The sequence below is a fragment of the Alexandromys fortis genome, unplaced genomic scaffold (genome assembly GCF_014885135.2).
Source record: "Alexandromys fortis isolate MF-2015 unplaced genomic scaffold, M_Fortis_MF-2015_v1.1 scaffold_154, whole genome shotgun sequence".
Lineage (NCBI taxonomy): Eukaryota > Metazoa > Chordata > Mammalia > Rodentia > Cricetidae > Alexandromys > Alexandromys fortis.
Genome location: NW_026068040.1, coordinates 238,172 through 258,877, shown reverse-complemented (window position 1 = coordinate 258,877; position 20,706 = coordinate 238,172). Strand labels below are relative to the sequence as shown.

At 45.9% G+C, this 20,706-nt stretch overlaps 1 protein-coding gene across 1 annotated transcript in view; it reads right to left on the bottom strand.

Moving 5' to 3' along the window:
• The window catches only part of Cpm (carboxypeptidase M), a 59,957-nt gene that overhangs the window by 3,821 nt on the left and 35,430 nt on the right, over positions 1-20,706 (bottom strand). The window contains exons 4-8 of the mRNA XM_050165486.1: positions 16,482-16,654; positions 14,690-14,874; positions 12,763-12,933; positions 8,755-8,907; positions 1,480-1,628 (exon numbers count right to left, since the gene is read on the bottom strand). Of these exons, the coding sequence (XP_050021443.1) occupies positions 1,480-1,628; positions 8,755-8,907; positions 12,763-12,933; positions 14,690-14,874; positions 16,482-16,654 (831 nt within the window). The remainder of the gene's footprint in view (positions 1-1,479; positions 1,629-8,754; positions 8,908-12,762; positions 12,934-14,689; positions 14,875-16,481; positions 16,655-20,706) is intronic.

Genomic DNA, 20,706 nt, shown 5'->3' with positions numbered 1-20,706 from the left:
GGGGGGTGCTTCTTAACTGCTACGTCCCTCCACTGCTTTCTTCAAAACAAACAAACAAACAAACAAACAAAGCCTTGAGGTGTTCTAGCTTTGTTCTTGTATATCTTCAGCTAGATTGTGATTGCATTGTATTTTGAGGCCCTGTCTGGTGTAGAACTTACAGTGTAGACCAGGTTGGCCATAAACTGAGAATCCACCTGCCTCTGCGTCCCTAGTGCTGGGATTAAAAGCTTTCTTTTGAGTCCCTTAAGCATCCTAGAAACCAATCTCTTAACAAGTTTGCAGACCCTTCCTCCCAGTTCTTTTTTTTTTTTAAATATTTATTTATTTATTATGTATACAATATTCTGTCTGTGTGTATGCGTGCAGGCCAGAAGAGGGCACCAGACCTCATTACAGATGGTTGTGAGCCACCATGTGGTCGCCGGGAATTGAACTCAGGACCTTTGGAAGAGCAGGCAATGCTCTTAACCACTGAGCCATCTCTCCAGACCCCCTTCCTCCCAGTTGTGAAGGCTGTCCCCGAATCTGCTCCTTTGCCATGCTTCTTACTTTATCTCCTTGTCTATCTTAATTTTGTATCTTTGGGGCCCTATCTAAAAAACTTCAGAAACATATATACTGAGCCACAGCTGCGGCCAGAGTCCAGGTTGGACTACCAGTTCCTACACCTAGATGGTGTCTGGCAGCGACAGCGGAATGGCAAGAAAGAGTTTGAAGTGACAGCCTTCTTCAGAGCAGCTCCCTGGACTGGCTCTGAAGCTTGGGATTCCTCATTCATGGTCTCCTGGCTCACTGATGCTCGTTGGCTCTTCCCTGTCTCCCTCACACAGTGCTGGTTCTCCTGCAGGCCTTGGGGTGGGGGTGGAGGCAGGGCAAAGATGCCAGGCACTTCCTCCCTTCTTTCCTCTGGGTTCCTTTCCAACCATCCCTGTCATTCCTTTGCTAACCTGAGTTCTCCGTCACTCCTTCTAACAATATAGCATCTCAGCATCTCCTTTGCTGCCCTGGCCTCTCTGGCAGGGCCACCTTGGCTCACCCTGGCTTGCTTCTAGTTTGAATAATGAGATTGATGTGTTAGAATAGCCATTTCAAGGTGGCAGGTTCACCTTGCAAGCCCGACAACCTGACTCAGTTCAATCTCTGGAACATTTGCTGAAAGGAGCAAACAGACTCCCTTTCCCCAGAGCCGCCTTCTGACCACTGCACATCTGTCATAGCACACGCGTGCACATGAAAAATTGAAAGAAAAATAGTACTTGGCTTCTATTAAGAATTATTTGTCAGTTAGGAAAACAGGACTTTTCTTCCTGGTTTGCTCCTATCATTCCTTCCTTCTCCACTCCTTTCCCATCTCAGGTTTGTGCTCTCTTCTTTCTGCCTTCCTGAGCCCACAGTTAGATTTCCCCCTACACTGGGCCGTCCTAGGTGAGCAGTGTGCACTCTGTGTTTTCACAGTAGCCGACCCCGCACACTTACGTTGATGACGTAGGACCCCGGCAAGAGAAGCAGATAGTATTCTCCAAGTTTGTTGGTTCGAAATGGGCAGATGTGTTTCCTGTCTTGGACTTCCACGATTACATTCGGCAATGGATTTCTACTCTGATCAAATACTTGACCCTTTATACCTGCAAGACAAAAGGAAAACTCAACATGAATACCAGATTTGGGGCCAGGGAGGTGGCTCTGTGGGTAAAAGTGCTTGATGGGCAAAATTGAAGACCCAAGTTCAATCCTTGGGTCCCACAGTGGAGAGAGAAGAGACCCCCTAAAAAGCTGTCCACTGGCCTCCGCGTGCATCCTGGCACAATACTAATAAACGTTAAGAAGTTTTTTTAAATATTTATTTATTATGTATACAATATTCTGTCTGTGTGTATGTCTGCAGGCCAGAAGAGGGCACTAGACTTCATTACAGATGGTCGTGAGCCATGATGTGGTTGCCGGGAATTGAACTCAGGACTTTGGGAAGAGCAGGCAATGCTCTTAACCACTGAGCCATCTCTCCAACTCTAAACGTTAAGAATTTAAAAGTAGGCCGGGCGGTGGTGGCGCACGTCTTTAATCCCAGCACTCGGGAGGCAGAGGCAGGCGGATCTCTGTGAGTTCGAGACCAGCCTGGTCTACAAGAGCTAGTTCCAGGACAGGCTCCAAAACCACAGAGAAACCCCGTCTCGAAAAACCAAAAAAAAAAAAAAAAAAAAAAAGAATTTAAAAGTAAATAAAATCTTTTATGGTTCATGGAAGAAATGTCCTCTTTAGTGATTTAGAAACATATTCCTAATATTCATCTGTACTAACAGTGCTAAAGACAGGAGAGTAATTTTGATGCCTGTAAGTCACAGTTGCGCTACAAGCCTGGTTTGTGACTATTCAGTCTATAGCACACATCATCAGAGTGGAAGACCGGAAGCGAGAAGAACCCACTCCTGTCCTTCCACGCAGTTTACTTCAAACTGTGCTGACACATGATGGTGGTGAACCCCACAAAATCCCAAACAAAGCTCCTCACTCACAAGCTAGTTGTCAACACATAAGGACTTCGAAGGCTTGTCTTCACACCAGCAAACTGAGCGGCAGCAAAACTACCTGCACTGTGGCTGGAGCCCTGGAAGTGACTGAGGGGCTCTTATTTTTGGTAAGAGCAGGCAACATTTATGGAGCAATTACTATATTCCAGGCTATATACCGGGGGCTCTGGGTGCATGTTCAACAGATCTTCACACCAATGCCGCGGGATGGCAACGCTATGATCAGAATTTCACAGGGCCAAAGGAGGAACCAAGTGGTAAAATTCTTGCCTAGCATTAGGCATCATAAGGATGGCCACAAAGCATGAGAAGCAATTGCCAAGACTAAAACAAAACGAAATACTTATTGCAAATGTGAAGAATAAGCTGCTCTGAATGACTAAAGGAACTTCCTTTGGGGGGAGGTTCAAGGAATCAAATTCATGCCCCAAATAACCTCATTAATCTTATAGCCAACTAAGTGGCATAGCCAGTCCTTAGATGCCAGTCTCTGGAATCCCCATGAAACCTGTTATGCCCACTTCAAGACTTCAATGCCCGCCCCCGCCCCCCCAGGGCCTCCTGTATCCCAGGAAATCCTTTTCCTTGAACTACACTAGACACATATTGCAGTTTGTCCCTCCAGTGACAAACCAGGGCACCTCAAAGTGAAGTCATTTATGTGTAAGACACAGATGAAAAGCCACCATGCTAAACCCTCAGGCTATCTCCAAATAGCTACACCCAACCATTATTTGTCTTGGAAGAAAAACACCAGGCACACATTAAACAGCGTCCTCTAGAAAAGATCGAGGGGAAAGATGGAGGCTTTGACATTTAGCAAAAGAGTCCTTATCTCGACCACTAAGCAAACTTCTGACCCAGATGGCCTTCTGGTACCTTTCCTGTCCTAACTCATTTCCCAGGGAAGGGGCTATCAAAGGCCGCGTTTCCTTCCCATGGTGCCTGTGGAGGGCAGCTCCGCAAACCTGTTTTCACATGACATTTTCCTCTTTGCCTTTTTATTCAGGGTCCCTTATATTTGTTCTTACTATTTACTCAGGGCGCTGAAGTTGAAAACTGCAAAGAGGCCAGTGGACCCAAAGGTTCAGAAAGACTATGATGACAGGAGAGGGGAAAGCCAACAGTTGAAAAAGCAAAGCAAAACAAAACAAAACAAAAAACCCCAAAACCACACCAGCTAGTAAGCAAAGATAACATATCCTGTTGTCAAACCTGAAGACAGTAGGAGTGGGCAAGCTTTGCTTGGAGACACACAGCCTCCTGAGTTCTCCACGGTAGAAACTGGAATTGGGTCATTATTCAGAGTGGATGGCAGAAGAGTCCCCAGAAGAGTGTTCCTTCAAGCCTGCTGATCATGGGGCAGGCACCTTGTTCTGGATCCAACCTGATTCTGAAGCTTAGGTACCTTTCCAATTCCTTAGAGCCAAACTGCTTAGTTGATGGAGGTGGGTCTTGTATCTTATCTGTTGCTTTCATTGGTTAATAATAAAGAAACTGCCTTGGCCCTCATAGGACAGAAAATTAGGTAGGTGGAGTAAACAGAAGAGAATGCTGGGAAAAAGAAGCTTAGTCAAGGAGTCGCCATGATTCTCCAGCTCCAGACAGACGCAGGTTAAGATCCTCCCTGGTAAGCCAGCTCGTGGGCTACACAGAATATTAGAAATGGGTTAGAACAATATGTAAGAGCTAGCCATAAGGAACTGGAACTATCCGGGCCAGGCAGTGTTTGAAAGAATACAGTTTCCGTGTAATTATTTCTGGGTATAAGCTAGCCATGCGGGCGGCCGGGTGCCGGGGACGCAGCCCTGCCGCTCCTATTTCAACAGATGGCGCCCAGACGTGATGGGCTAAATCCACTTAAAAACCTGAGAAGGCTTAAAAATAAGGGAGAGAGAGTTTAACACAGATTTTTGCTGTTTTGTTGGTGGCGTGCTGTAGAGAGATTCCTGATTCAGCTACAACAGCAGAAAAATAAGCTACATCATTTTAAAGCGCGGCTTCCTGGGGGCTGTGCTGCCAGCATGAACTCTGGCTTTAAAGCATTTCAAGGCTTTTATGGGACTGGATGTTTGTGTTCCGCTTGGGATCGGAGGAGAGTGCTCTGAGACCGTGCAGATGGCTCAGAGCTCCCCGCCTGCACCTGGGCAGAAGGCAGAATCAGGCTTAGGCAGGCGGAAGAGCATGGCGGATTCCTGCCGCTATACAGAGACGCATTTTCAGACTGCGCAGTGCTCTGCATGTCAGATTTGGCTGTAACTTGGATGAAAAGAGTTTCTGTGCTGCACACTCAGTCTCAGAGTTAAACTGCTGAGTGCGGCTCCAATGTGGACTTGCTGTGTGCCTGAAACTGTGAATGGTTCAGGGGCACCAAATGACTCTGAGGCAGGAGCGGCTGCTCCATGCTGAACTGTGCTGATCTCAGGCAGGAACTACCGTAATTACCTTAAAACCGTGCAGTTAAGGTTTAGACTGGGCAGGACACAGGCAGTACCGTATTACCTGTAAATGGTGCAACTTAAGTTTTTAAGAAATGCTTAACATTTTAAGAAATGCTCCTGTATAGTAAAGAAATTACAGATTCACAATAAAACAGATTCAGACACTGTTGGATAAATGTACGTAGGCTTGGGAAAGAGAAGAAAAAGAATATAAAGAATAAAGTTAATGTCTTAAAAAGAAAAAGGGTAAAGTCTTTAAAGAGACAGAGTACAGAAGTACAGAGAGTTATAGATTAAAAGAAATAAAGAAATATAAGCCACGTAAAAATGGAAAATTCACAGAGAGTCTGGATTATGTACATTGTGTTTTCTTTAAAATTTTTGACTGTGAAGGAGCTAAGTACAGAGAGACATTTCATTACATGGGCTGCCAATCTAAACCAAAATGGATATAAGGGTATTATGATTTCAGAATTTGGGTCTAAGGATATGATGCTTTGGAGAGGGTCTTCTTTTGTTTTTGCAGAGGATGAGACCCTGTGGATTGCATCTATTCCGATTTGGTATGATAGACCACGCCCTCCTGAAAGGTTGCTGTGAATACCCTCAAAAAATTGCTTCGCTCAATTGCCAACTGAGATGAAACTAGCATACAGGTTATATCATGAACAACCTAATTAACGACGCCCCTATTCAGCAGGAAGCAGTTTGTAGAGAAAAAACTACGCCCATGTTCCCAAATATTGTTTATAAATGTTCTTTTACATTTAAAGGGGGATATGATATAGATATGAATAATTTGCATTGGTATGGATTTTATGGTCAATTTTGTTATATGTATATGTATTTTTGATCTTGATTAAGGTATTGTGATTGTGTAGTTCATTTAAAAATGTAATGTATAATTAGGAAATATAGGTTGTTAATGGATAATCATCGCTAATACTTAAGCTTGTAGTCATGTTAGTTAGATTTTCTAGATATATAGAGAGATATTTTAGTTAGATAGGCATTCTTCATATCTTTCAAAGGCTGCAGAATATGGCATTTAAGATATTTTAATAACTTAGGGTTTTTCATGACAATGAGACACATTTGCTCCTGGCAGCACCAATCTATTTCAAGAGGAAGATGGGCATCGAAGAGAATCCTTATGGAGTTTGATAGCCATTTGGGCAAGAAACTGCTCTTGCCTGGACTGTTGCATAAACTGGACACAGAGAACCCGCAGAGAGAGGACTGCTGAACTTGCCTAAAGGTGAGATGACCTTTTGGGGTTCCTGCTTCATGAAAGAGTCTGTGAGACATTCTGCAGGACACAGCAAAAAGTGACTGAACTGTCTTTGGAATTTCTTGCTTGATGAGAATGTCTGCTGGATACTATGGGCCTGTAGGCCGAAGATGGATGCCCCAACGGTACAGAGGAACTTTGGGTGACTGTCCAGGCAGCGAGATGTCTCTGTCATTTCTAGAGTTTTCTTATTTCTTGTTTGATAGGTAATATTATATCCTTCTGGAGTCTTTGATGGAGTTGAAGAATGGATAGTTATAGTTTTCCTTAGTTATGATAAGAGATAAAATAGATATAAATATTGTAACTGTAATTCTTACTTGATAACTGTTTTGTTATATGTAATTTTACTATGTTAAAGTTAAAGCCTTTCTTTTTTTGTTTAAACAGAAAAAGGGGAAATGATGGAGGTGGGTCTTGTATCTTATCTGTTGCTTTCATTGGTTAATAATAAAGAAACTGCCTCGGCCCTCATAGGACAGAAAATTAGGTAGGTGGAGTAAACAGAAGAGAATGCTGGGAAAAAGAAGCTTAGTCAAGGAGTCGCCATGATTCTCCAGCTCCAGACAGACGCAGGTTAAGATCCTCCCTGGTAAGCCAGCTCGTGGGCTACACAGAATATTAGAAATGGGTTAGAACAATATGTAAGAGCTAGCCAATAAGAGGCTACAGATAATGGGCCAAGCAGTGTTTGAAAGAATACAGTTTCTGTGTAATTATTTTGGGCATAAGCTAGCCATGTGGGCGGCCGGGTGCCCGGGATGCAGCCCTGCCGCTCTTAATTCAACACTTAGTTTTTGGGGGTGGAGTACAAGGGGTCAGGAGGGGGGTCGTGAGCCATTCCTCAGCCTCTAGGTTCAGATCCACCTTAGAGTCTGGAGAGGGCCAGGCCTGCTGCTGGTCACATTGAAATCCAGACTTACGCCTGAGCTACCGCGGTCTTAGCATCGTTAGTTATCTTTCTAAGCCCACACCAAGTACATCATCTCCCCCCACACTACCCACAATACCATGGAGCCCTGGTCACACTGAGGTCTCCTGTGAGTCCCAGCAGCCCCCCCTGGAGCCACAGAACAGGTTGGCACGAAGCAGGGCAGATGTGTTATTCCAGACTCTCAGCTGACCACACTGACGTCTAGTGCTTCCTCGAGCCCTCAAACAGTGTGGCATCTCCACTGGCTCCTGTGCTCTAGGCCAGGCTTGTGCTAGAGCAGAGGCTTCCAGATGAGACATCAGAAGCCCCTAGCACACGGTGGAAGAACCCAGTATGACAAAGCCCAGGGGGGTGCCTGCGTCACCTACAAACGAAAGTGCAAAAGGTGCTTTGACCTCAGGCAGGGCACTATTAGGGGCCGAGACTTTCTAAGTAACAACAACCACGCATCAGTAATTTGAAAGTTTCATTTTTCTTTTTAAATCAGAAAAAAATTCTGAAAATCAGAAAAAACATTACTCTCTTAAGCCCCTAGGGGGCAGGGTTGATTTGTTAATAAACATACTGTTCCGTGAGTTCACGTCTGATTACTGATTACGGGGATGGGCAGACAGACAAATATTCTTGATACAACCCAATTAAATGGGCTTCTATTATTACTTCTGCACTAATACTAACAATACCGATGCTACAATTTGTGTGGTATTTATCGGGCTGCCTAGCTCCTTCGTGGTCATAGGCAGGCAAATCCCACCCCGATTCAGCGCTCTGTGTCACCCAGACAGCCAGATTAAAAGTCTGCAGGGAAAGCAGTGAGGTGTGAGCCATGTCATGCTCTGTTAATTTCCCCAAGGATGCTGACGGAGGATGATCTCACAGGAGTTCCGAGTAACATACTAAAGCATCAGTGTTGGGAGAGCTACAATGGAGGGAACGATCACGGGACTCATGGGGAAAGGCCAGGGAAACCGAAAAGTCAGAATAACAGCAGAGGACCCAACAGAGCGAGTTTATAAAAGGGAGGAGGAAAAGCCAATAAACGTGTTTGTAATGTTGTGCAGATGCTGGTAAGATTGGGTCTTATTTTCAAGATCTTTACATTTATTTCTTTGGTGTCAGAGGCACTTGTGTGCTATGGTGTGGGTGTGTGGAGGTCAGAGGACAATCTGCAGGGGTCAGTTCCAGGCTGATGGCAGGTTATCGGGCATGGTGCAGACTCGCTGACCCGCTGAGCCATCTGGAGGGCTAAACTAGGCTTCTGACTGGAGATGTGAAAAAACATCTTGCTTTCCTGCTCTTTTGCTAGATTTACATACCAGTCCATGTGTAAAGTTAGGGGCACTCTGGGCTTTTACGCCCTCAAATCAAGTGACCACGACTCATCCTGTTTTATGGACAGCAAGGCGCAGCGCAGATAATATGCATGTCAGGAGATCAAACGCTTAGTCCAGTACTGAAGATAAAGCCCTGCCACAGGTCCCCAGGAGGTTTTGTGTACGCTTGATGCAAAGATTGTCCGCATGCCGTGTGTATTAACAAGTAGTAGGAGACACAAACCTAGGTGCACCTGTCTTATATACTCAATCAAAGAGGCTCTGTTATCATTCCAGAACAGCGGCAGCTTCTCTTCCCGAGGGTATTTGCAGCACGACAGCTCCAACGTGATCTCAAAACATTGGGCCCAGATGTAGTTGTAATCTTGCATTCCACCTAGAAGCAAGCACACCTCATTTGTGTTAGGGTCGCACGCTGGAGGGGAGCCAAGCGTCGCCTGCCTAGGAGATGCCAACTGTTTTCAATGACGCACCACAATCAAGTGAGAGGTGGGAAAGACCCCTTTTTAATCTTCTGAAAGCCTACATTTCACACAGCTTTTCCCTAAATTGCATTTGAAGTAGAAAGTACCGGGGACATGGCTGAGGGCAGAAGTTACATTGCATATGAAGATGATGCTAAGAGTTCTTGCCTTTTCTTTGTAGGAATAGTTTATTTGGGAGGGGAGGACTAGAGATGATATACATACGGTACTCATGTTCTCAGAAACATTTTTAATTAAAACCACCACAAAAAAGATAAAAAAGATTAGTGGAGTGAGCAGTCATACTGCCTGCAGTATAGGGCAAGGGGCTGCCAGGACAGCAAAATAATTATTCTTAAAAATATTTCCATAGGGCTGGAGAGAACGCAGAGCAGTTAAGATTACTTGGCACTTTTCCAGAAAACCCCGAGTTCAGTTCCCAGCACCCATCAGGTGGCTCAAAGTCACCTATAATCTAGCTCCAAGAATCTGACCCCTCCTCCTAGCCTCCCCACATACCCGAACACATGTGGCACATACACAACCTGTACACACGTGGCACACACCTGTACACACGTGGCACATACATGCACACATGTGACAGCTGTACACACGTGGCACACACCTGTACACATGTAGCGCACACACCTGCACACATGTGGCACACACCTGTACACATGTGGCACACACACAGAGGAAAACAAAAACAAATCTTTAAAAATTATCTCGGTCTACCGGGCAGTGGTGGTGCCCAGCACTTGGGAGGCAGAGGCAGGCAGATTTCTGTGAGTTTGAGGTCAGCCTGCTCTACAAACGAGTTCCAGAAAGTCAGAAATACACAGAGAAACTCTGTCTTGAAAAACCAAATAAATAAATAAATAAATAAAAAACATCTCTGTAAACTATAAAATTAAATAAAACCAGGAACACTATTTTGAATTCAGAGAGCAGCTTCCTCCCTTAAGGTAGCAGTCATAGATACCAAGTCACGCAGGTGCAGGGACTCTTGCCTGTGAGTGACAGAGACGGGGGCGTAGCCATCTTGCAGGAGCCCTATGACTTTGGTCCTTGTTATCGCGAAATGTTTCTTTTTTTTTTTAAAGATTTATTTATTTATTATGTATACAACATTCTGCCTCGATGTATGCCCGCACGCCAGAAGAGGGCGCCAGATCTCATTACAGATGATGTGGTTGCTGGGAATTGAACTCAGGACCTCTGGAAGAGCTGCCAGTGCTCTTAACCTCTGAGCCATCTCTCCAGCCCCTGGTGAAATGTTTCTAAGGCTCAGAGAAGAGATACTGCTGGTTTCAGGGAAGTTCAAACTCGGGTCCCGTGGCTTCCAGCTGCCACTACTCATGTTCCCCTTCCAAGTCTTGACATTAGGAGACCCGAATCAAAAGGTTATAATTCCAGCATATTTTGTAAGACATGGAGCTTCATATACTGCATCTCCAGATTTATGTGTCTTATAGTTTATGCTTGAAAAACATGTATTTAACTGAGGCGATGTTAGAACTGCCTTCCCTGGTTGCGGCATATTGTATTTTATGGGAATGACCTCCTAGGTCTGATGAAATGCAATCCTTTTTTCCTTCTTCTCCTGCGCTGTGGAGGTCTCATCTTACCTGGTTAAATGGCCCACTACTGAGCTACATCCCCAGCCGGATGGCAGCTTTGAAGGAAGTAGACTTCTTGATACCTGGTATGGTTTGAATAGGCAATGTCCCCCTGCAGGCTCATGTGTTTGAGCACTTCACCCTCAGCTGGTCCTGGCAGAGGCGGGACCACAGTGACAGGGCTGGGGGTGGCATCGGCCCGGGTCTGGCCAGTGGCCTCTGCTTCCTGATCTGCCACTACCTCAACCCATCTCGCAAGTTTGCATCTGTTCACTCTCAGACAAAAGACACTACCACAGTATCCGCCAGAGAAAGTGCAATAACACATTCTCAGTTCCACCAGTATTGGAGAAGCTCAGTCTCAACAAAATGGTGGGAAGGTGGAGAGATGGCTGGCTGCGTGTGGCGGGGGTGGGGTGGGGCGGTAAGAGCACGGTCTGAAATTACAGAGGATCCAGGTTTGGTTCCCAGCACCCACACAGGAGCTCACAGCCCTCTGTAACTCCAGCTTCAGGGGAGCTGACGCCCTCTTCTGGCCTGTGTGGCGTAGCGCACATGTGGTTCAGACACACATGCCGGGGGGAACAATCACACAGAAAATGGATAGATAAATAAATAAATAAACGTAAACATAAAAAAAAGAAAACCTCACAAAGAAAATGTCAAAATGTCAAGTAATCTATATACACCCAGATTCTAGTGACAAAGAATTTCTCTGTCCTTTCAATTTCCTTTTTTTTTAACCTTACGGATTTTTTTATTTCTCTCTGAATCTATTTACACACACACACACACACACACACACACACACACACTTGCAAAAAACTTGCATCAAGTTTGGAAGTTTCCACACATCTGGACGTCTGTCTGGGCAGTTACGGTGATCAGGAAGGGCAGCTGTGCCACAGAACAGAAGGTCCTTTGTAGCGATGAAGGGGGAGCACCAGGACTATGCTGGCGGCCTGAGGGGGGGGACTGATCTCGAATGGCAGAATGAATTTTAGGGTGCCTCCATGTCTGGCTGGGCCCACTGCCTGAACCATCAGTTGTGGTCTATGCTTATTGACTTCATCTGGAAAACTGGCAGTGGGCCACCCAGACACAAAAGTACCAGTCTGTGCTAGACTGCTCGACAGCCCTGCACCCAAGTGACAGCTGGGGAAGGCGCCCGTGCAGAAATGCACACTGCAGCTTGCTGCTGGTCTGAGAGGAAAGGCCGCTCATCTCTAGCTATAGCTCACACCTCGTGTCCTCCCTCCCTGCATCTCTCCTGTGTTTTTCAGTAGCTAGACTAGTCCCAGTTTTTATACCCTCTGGGCTTCTGTTGACATTATTCTTTCTGGTGCGTATGAGTTAAGTCATACAGTGCAGGCCTGTAAATCGCATCTACTTGGGAGGCTGAGGCAGAAGATTTGAAAGTTCAAAGCCAGCCTATGCAATTTAGGAAGCCCTGTCTCAAACTGAAAGTAAAAAGAGGATCGGGGATAGTTCAGTGACAAAACACTTCAAATTTGCACTTGCGCGTGCAAAGCTCTAGCTTCAATCACCAGTATTGCCAAGAAGACCAAACAAACAGCAAAGGAACAGCCCTCCTTCTGAGTCCCCTTCCTCCCTCCATCATCACCCCTCCTTTGTGTGGCCATTTTATTCAAGGGTGGGGAAACCGGAACCCCACTCCCTGGTCCTTCCAGCTTCATTTATAAAAGTTGGAAGAAGACGAGCCACGTGGGCTCCACTACCCCATGGTTGTAATCAGTGGCAGCTGTCCCTGTAGCAGGGACGTCAATGCCACCTTCCTCCAAGGTCTGCACTGTTCCCTGCCGGTGCTGGCTATGGCTGCAGACCCCTTCGCAACACCTGTGCGTTTTCTGACCCTCTCTTCCAACTTTCATGGCATGGTAACCCAATTCCTGATTTTCATCGCCCGAGGGGGAGAGGCCTTTCATCTTTCTTGGCATTGTTCCTGCACTCAGGAAGCTCAGAGTAAAGGGACGAATGTCTGAGTGAATGAAGGAGGCCATGGGCGTGAGACACATGTCTCCACGCCCTCCAAAGCTCCAGGTCACCTCCATGCTCCTGTGATATTCCGGGATGGAGACCTGGCTGAGGGACTGCATTGAGCCTTAAGGCAATGGCTGGTAAGCTCACCTTGCAGCGGGTACCAGGAGTACCCGTTAGTGATGCCGTTGGGGAAGTGCCGCTTGTTCTTACACTGGTCTCCCTTTGTCATATTGGGATTCCGGGAAGCATAGGTGTATGCGAGGTGCTGAAAAACGTCATCATCTGGAGTCAGACTTCGGGACAACAGCGTCCCCGTAGCTGTGTTACAAAGACAAAGGGACACGTACAACACACGAAAGAACATCAGTTGACACAGTCACAGTGCACGCGGACAGTTTCAGTCTCCACTTCTGAACACGCCCCATGGTAGTTTGAATTAACAGCCCCTTTAAGACCATAGCAAGTGGCACTATTAGGAGGTATGGCCTTGTTAGAGGAAGGGTGTCACTGTGGTGTGGACTTTGAGGTCTCTTGTTCAAGCTATGCTCAGTGCGACACTTGGTTCACTTCCTGTTGCTTGTGATCAAGATGTAGAACTCTCAGCTCCTTCTCCAGCACCGTGTCTGCTTGCACGCTGCCTTGTCCCACCATGATGATAACGAACTGAACCTCTGAAACCATAAGCCACCCATAATTAAATATTTGCCTTTATAAGAGTTGCTCTGGCCATGGTGTCTGTTCATAGTAATAGGGACCCTAAGTAATATACACCCATCTTATTTCTTCTCTTTAACAAATAACAATCTCACACAATAATCAGTCTAGAAATGATGTCAGCTCTTCATCACGCTGGCCACGTCTGGAGTTAGCAGCTTCCCTTAGGTGCTGCCAAGGGTTAATAGGCACCACTGCCATAGTTTCAGTTCTTTTCAGCTGTTTGTTTGAGACAGGTTTCTCTATAGAGTCCTTGCTGTCCCTGGAACTGGCTATGCTCACAGGCAGGTCTTCACCCGCCTGTCTCTCCCTCCCAAGTGCTGGGATTAAAGGCGTGCACCACCATGCTTGGCCCTTCAACACATCTCACAGGGTAAAAACACACATGAGATCATTTAACAGACTCCAAGGCAGGGTTCTCAACCTTCTAATGTTGCAATTCTTTAACACAATTCCTCATGTTGTGGTGACCCCAAGCATAAAATTATATTTGTTGCTACTTCATAGTTATAATTTTGCTTCTGTTATGAATCACACTATAAATATCTGATATGCAGCCCCTGTGAAAAGGTCGTTCAACCCACAAAGGGGCTGCAACCCACAGGCTGAGAACCACTAGAGTCAACACCATTCATGAGATTAAAAAAAACAAAACAAAACAAAAACAGTAAGCCATTTGGTCTTATTTTCTTCTAGCCACATAATCTAAGTCTGTGATGCCATGTGCACCTGGCTGTAGGATTTCTCCCACGGGTATCTTGTTACTGGCTGTCATTCAGCCACCCTGCTCATCCACTGTTTAGGAATTATAGGAACCCAGGGGGTGGTGGCTCACACCACCCAGCACTGGGAGGCAGAGGCAGGCAGATCTCTGTGAGTTTGAGGCCAGCTTGGTCTACAAAGCAAGTTCCAGGACAGTCTCCAAAGCTACAGAGAAACCCTGTCTCGAAAAACCAAAATACATACATACATACATACATACATACATACATACATACATACATACATACATAATAATAACAACAATAGAATTATAGGAAGAGCTGGCCATGTGGACCAGGCTGCACAGCACTGGCCAAGCCTGCACAAAACTCTGGGTTTGATCCCCAGTATTTCATAAACCAGATTCTCAGCTACATTGTTCCAGGTGTTCTGTTATACACAGGAGCTTCATTCTTACTCCTCACAAACAAACAACAACAAAACAAAAGAAAACAAACAACAGCAAGGATCGCTGAGGATTAGGGAACACGAGGCGTTTTCTGGCCAGCCAAAGAAAGTTAAAGGCAGGTTGCAGAGCTCTTTCTGCTCCAGGGGTGGAGCTGGCAGCTGTCTGCCAGAGAGGGGCCACATCACCCACCTTGCACACCATTATCGAAGGGGTAACTGGCCACCAGGGCGCCCCCATGGAGATTCGCAGAGAGGACAAACGTCTCGGTTTTCAGCCACTTCATGACTGCCAGTGTCTCCGGCTGCTTTGACACGTTATTACTTTCAAAGGCATCAGGGAAGTTTCTGTTTAGGTCATAATTGTTGAAATTTTCCCTTTAAAAGAAAGGATTTTGTTTATTGGGGAGTGTGGGTGTGGGGACCTGAGACTCAGGCTCCAGGTGTTTCCCAGATGTGAATACAAGATGATTGGTGTGGGGCCTCTCATGAATTAAAGTCCCAGTCCCCTACTGTGTGGTCTGCTTCCTGATGGGACATTAGCTACTGTGACACAAGCAAGGTTGGACAATTGTTTGCCTTCTGGGATTTCTTGTTCTTGGAACACTGCCTTTTAGACACGAGGCTACGTAGAACAATGAGGAACCCAGGTGACAGCCAGAATGTGGCAAGACACATGGCTCTAGGCTACTAGGCTAACCCTCTCAGACAGACCTGTGCTGAGGGGGGGCAGGGACTGATATCCATCTGGCATTGTCCCCTTTTAAATTCGGGACTTCTAGAACCAGCAGTCAATAAATAGCTCTGGTCACCATTGTTGGCAGTGGCTCGTCACACAGCACCCAAGGGCAGAAGCAGGTCACTCTATATAAACATGCTTCACATTGCTGGCATGGTCACGCTTAGCCATGCTAGAAAAGTTAAAGATGAAGGGAATCCAGTCCTGAGAGTTTTCTTAGTTATTTTTGGTAAACCCAACAAATTTATAAACTGCAAATATATGTGTCTATTAAGCATGGAGAAGCCCTAAACTCCCCGAGGGACTTTGAAACAAAGTACACCATCAGACCATGCTGCAGCATTCACACTTCTTAGGGTACTGGGTTAATAAAGCAGTGGGTAACGTTGGAGGGGCTGTGTATGATGCTAGGCCAGCAGTTCTCAACCTGTGGGTTAGGACCCACTTGGGGAGGCTGAACAACCTTTTCACAGGAGTAGTCTATCAGGTACGCTGCATATCAGATACTTACACTATGGTTCATAACGGCAGCAACATTACAGTTGTGAAGTAGCAATGAAAATAACTTTACGGTTGGGGGTTGCAGCATTAGGAAGGTTGAGAACCATGTGCTAGGCCAATGCCACGCTAACAGTGATAAACACAATGCTAAACTGCCCTTGGTAGCTCGCATTTTCTCGGAGAGAAAGATATTAAATAAGAAGTTAGACATTAGGGGCCCGTGTGATGGATTAACAGGTAAAGGTGCCTTGTGCCAAGCCCGGCGACCTGAATTTGATCCCCCGGACCCACCCACATAGTGAAGGGTGAGAATCAGTTCCCACAAGTTATTCTCCGACTCTACATGCCCACCATGGCAGGCCCTGGATCATGCCCCACAAATAAATAAATCAACATAATATAGTAAATAAAAATTATGCCATGAAGGTATAGTGTCGGATGACAGAAAGCACATAGGCGACTAAAATGCAGGCCACACGGTTGGGGAAAGGGTTTTTACAGTCAAGCGAGTTGGGCTGCTGATGGGGATGAAGAACGGAAACGGATGTACGCAGTACCTGAGCTGAAAAAGCACTTGAGAGCTCCAGGAGGAAGATTAGAGAGGCCGAACGAAGCAGGGAGGATGAGAAGTGGTCAGAAGAGGCACCATGTACCATCCTACAAGATGGAGGCCTGAAGAGGCTCAGGGCGCCTGTGCCAGGCACAGGCACTGGGGAGCTTCACTGGGAGACCAAGCCCTCTTTACCTCCCATTACTGTAGTAACAGTCGGGCTTCTTGACGGCCTCAAATCCATCTGGGTTCATGGAAGGCATGATGTGGATCCGAGTGCTGTTGATCAGATGTGTGATGTCGGCATCATTCCCATGACTCCTCACCAGGTAGTCGATCAGGTGGAGCAGCAATTCTCGCCCCACAGTCTGTGTGCCAAAGAAGAAAGGGGCTGTCAGCAAGTCAGAAAAAAACAAGGAAAAAGTTCCCCAAAGCACAGACCCCCTGTGGGGGTCTCACATTTGCTACCTTTGATATCTGTGAGGCCACCTGTTTTCTTTCTTTTCCCTCCCTTCTTCTGTCCCTCCGTCCCCCCCCCCCCCCCCCCGCCGCCCGGTCCCTCCGTCCCTCTGTCCCTCCTCTCTCTCTCTCTCTCTCTCTCTCTCTCTCTCTCTGTTTCTCAAGAATGGGTTTCTCCCTATAACAGCCCTGGCTGTCCTGGGACTCACTCTGAAGACCAGGCTGGCCTCAAACTCAGAGATCTGCTGGCCTCTGCCTTGAGAGTGCTGGAATTAGAGGCGTGTGCCACCACCAGGCGAGACCACTGAGTGTCAAGCAGACAGTGACAATTGTCAGCTCACAGCAAAACGCTGAAGAGGATTCTTTTGTGACAGTCCCGGAACTCGTTCGTAAATCTGCTCTTTGTATGTGTGTGACCAAGTGAACGTGGAATAATTCCAGTCTAACAGTTCTTATCTGCATTCTCTCGCCTTCCAAGAGACAAGAAGACGGCACATGAAACCCAGTGCCAAGTCAGACACTGGGTTTTAATGTGGTTAAGTTTATTAACGGAGCTCAGGATTTGAGCAGGTTTCAGCATTTCATCGTCTCCTTTTACAGTCTCTGCTTTTGCGTGTCTGTCTTATTTTTCTGTGTTTTTCTGATTTTCATGTTCTAACGGCCACGGGACTTCATTTGCCCACCATCCACACACGGCTCACAGCGTTTGCCATATGCATGTGTTCATATGCACTGTTACTTCCTCAAACACACTCATTTTTTGTTGACATGAAAAGTAAAGCTTCGGGGCTGGAGAGAGGGATCAGTGGTTAAGAGTGCTGGCTGCTCCTCCAGAGGACCTGAGTTCGAGTCCCATAACTCGAGTGCCAAGGTTCAGTGCCCGCTTTGGCCTCTGCAGGTACCAGGCACTAATGTAGTACACAGCCATATATATGCAGGCAAAAGACCCACACATAAAATAAAACTAATAATCAAACATTAAAAATGAAAGCAAAACTGACCGATTCCAGCAGGTTGTCCTCTGACCTCCACATGTGAGCCTTTGACACATGTGTGCCCAAACACATGCACACATGCACACATGCACACACACACACCCCTAATAACATATAATAAAGAAACTAAAAAAATCCAGAATATCAAGCTCTCTGTCTAGTTTTACTTCATTTTATTTATTAATATATACTTATATTAGTATATCATATTTGACTACATCTCATGCATTTTACATGCTGAATGTGCTACACATTTTATTCTAGATTTTTAAACTTTTTGTTTTAATTTGTTTAATTTTGTTTTCTGCGTATGTCTGTTTTTCTTGCATGTATGTCTGTGCACCGTGTACATGTCAGGTGAGGCCAGAAGAGGGCATCGAATCCCCTGGAATTGGACTTGTGAGCTGCCATTAGGAGCTGGGAATTGAAACCTGGTCCTCTAGTTTTCCTTAAATTTAAGGCTTGGAGTATGAAGCCCTTGGGTGCTTGAACTTTGAGAGTCTGTGGTGAAATGGCCCCTCTCAGTCTAAATGTCTCCACACCGACTTTCCAGAGAAGGCAGGCTTCTCAGCAGGGTCCCCAGGAATGAAGTTAGGCTGGAGACACACCAGCTTCTGGGATCCCCACCCCCACTCCACCCCAGCCCAGGTGACTCAACTCAGAAAGCAGAAAAAAAAAAAATCCACATTAGTTTAGTTCAACTCAGCCAAGTGGGAACTGGCCAGGCAGGTAAAAATGAGTCTCATTCTACAAAGAATGCTTAGGAACAGTGGAGATTTTTGAAAATCTCACTGGCATCTGCCAGGGAGAGAGCAAGTGGGAAGGAGGCCAGGAAAGAGCAGAAATGGAGAGGGGATGAAAGGAGGGAAGGACGAGAGCAAAAGCTTGAACTAGCTAGAGCTGTTTTTAAATTGCTCCCTGGGTGTGGCAGCCCACACCTTTAATCCTGATACTCCCAAGGCTGAGGCTGGCGGGTCTCTGTGAGTGCAAGGCCAAGCTGGACTATTGAGTTCTAGACTGATGGGATAGTGTAGTGAGACTATCGTCTCAAAAAACAAACAAACTACCACGCTGTAAGAAGGCAGCTGGGGGTGGCAGTGGCAGAAAAAGTCTGTCAGTTTGCGTTATAGGTTTAGTCCATTTGACTGATTGCTTAGTCCTCCTTGGTCAAATGTTGGCCTACACAGTGTACTATCTGGCATGCTTTCTCTGGTCTCCACATCTAAGTTGTGGCCCCATTAAACTTGACGTCTCTGTCATTAACACAGATTGTAGTCCCTGAACTAAACCACCTTCCCATTCCATTGAAGCCTCCAGAACAGGGATCCTAACTGTTTTCTTCTTGACCCACAGTCCTCTGGACTTCATGCCTAGCGTCTGGCATAGCAGACATGTTGTGGAATATTATTTGAACTGAACAAAGATGTGCTACATTTGTTTCTGCTGCCTTTGTTAATGATGTAAAGACGTATTATTTTTGTTTCTGCGGCATTTGTTTAATTATGAGAAGATGTGTTTCTGTTTCTCCTCACCTGCTTAAGATACCTGATTGGTCTAATAAAAAAGCTAAACGGCCAATAGTTAGTCAGGAGAGGGCTACGTGAGGCTGGCGAACAGAGAGAATAAGTAGGAGGAGAAATATAGGCTAGGAGGAGAACAAAAGAAAAGAGAGAGGAAAGAACGAGGGAGAAAAAGAACTGGAGACTCCCAGGGCCAACTAGCAAGACACAGAAGAATCAGGAAAAGTAGAAAGAAAGAAAGAAAGAAAGAAAGAAAGAAAGAAAGAAAGAAAGAAAGAAAGAAAGAAAGAAAGAAAGGTAAAAGGTCCTGTGGCAAAATGTAGACAAATAGAAAAAGGATAAAATGAGAGCTAAGATAAGGTCAAGCGCCCATAACTAATATTAAGTCTCCGTGTCATAATTTGAGAGCTGGTTGGTGGCCCAAAAGAAAAAGCCTGGTACACAGTCATCTAATGAACAACTGCTAATAAATTACTGTTGACAAACCCATTACAAGATCAGGACGGGGGGGCTGGAGAGATGGCTCAGAGTTTAAGAGAATTGCTTGCTCTTCCAAAGGTCCTGAGTTCAATTCCCAGCAACCACATGGTGGCTCACAACCATCTGTAATGGGGTCTGGTTCCATCTTCTGGCCTTCAGGCGTACACACAAACAGAATATTGTATACATAATAAATAAATAAATATTTAAAAAAGATCAGGACTGTTCTAAGGAAGAAACAAGAGGGCCCAAGGCATGGGAGAGAGACGGACACTTGATAAATTTAGTCAAGACTTTCAGTGTTGAGCAGATTTTGTAGAGTGAGAACTGATAGCTCTGCTACGGCAAGAACTTGGGATACCTGGTCCCATTAGCCCCAGGGAGAGAGAGAAAGTGCTGCACACGAGCAGTCTACTAGCACATACTCCAAATCAGTTAGGTGCTTCATCTGGAATAATCGTTAGTTTCATCTGAATCCCCAAATGAGGAATTCTCCAAACCTGTGGGGGCCAGCCGTGATAAGCTAAGTCTGGGCAGGTCACCCAAAGGAAGTTCTTTACTTTCAACCATTATCACCTGGGACTCTGGCCATCAATAAATTTAATAAGAGGCCCGAGTCTCAGTAGTTTGCCCTGAGACAATGCCTGGCTGCAGGAGGAACCACAGATTGCCCCATCTCCACCCAAGAGCAGACCATTCAAAGGAAATGCCTGGCATTCCAGGAGCTGTAGATAAAGACCCCTCCAGCTCACCTCACCAGGACACCCCTGGTCAAATGTCAGCCAATCAGGGGCCCTAAACCTCAGAGACCCCTCACCCCCACCTTTACTACTATAAAAACCCAATTCTAATTGAGCTCGGGGCTGTCTGGTTATTCCAATACGTTGGACATGTAGAGAGACCGAGTTTGATTAAAATAAAAGCTCTTTGCTTTTACGTGTGGGACTCAGTTTCCTTGTTGGCCTT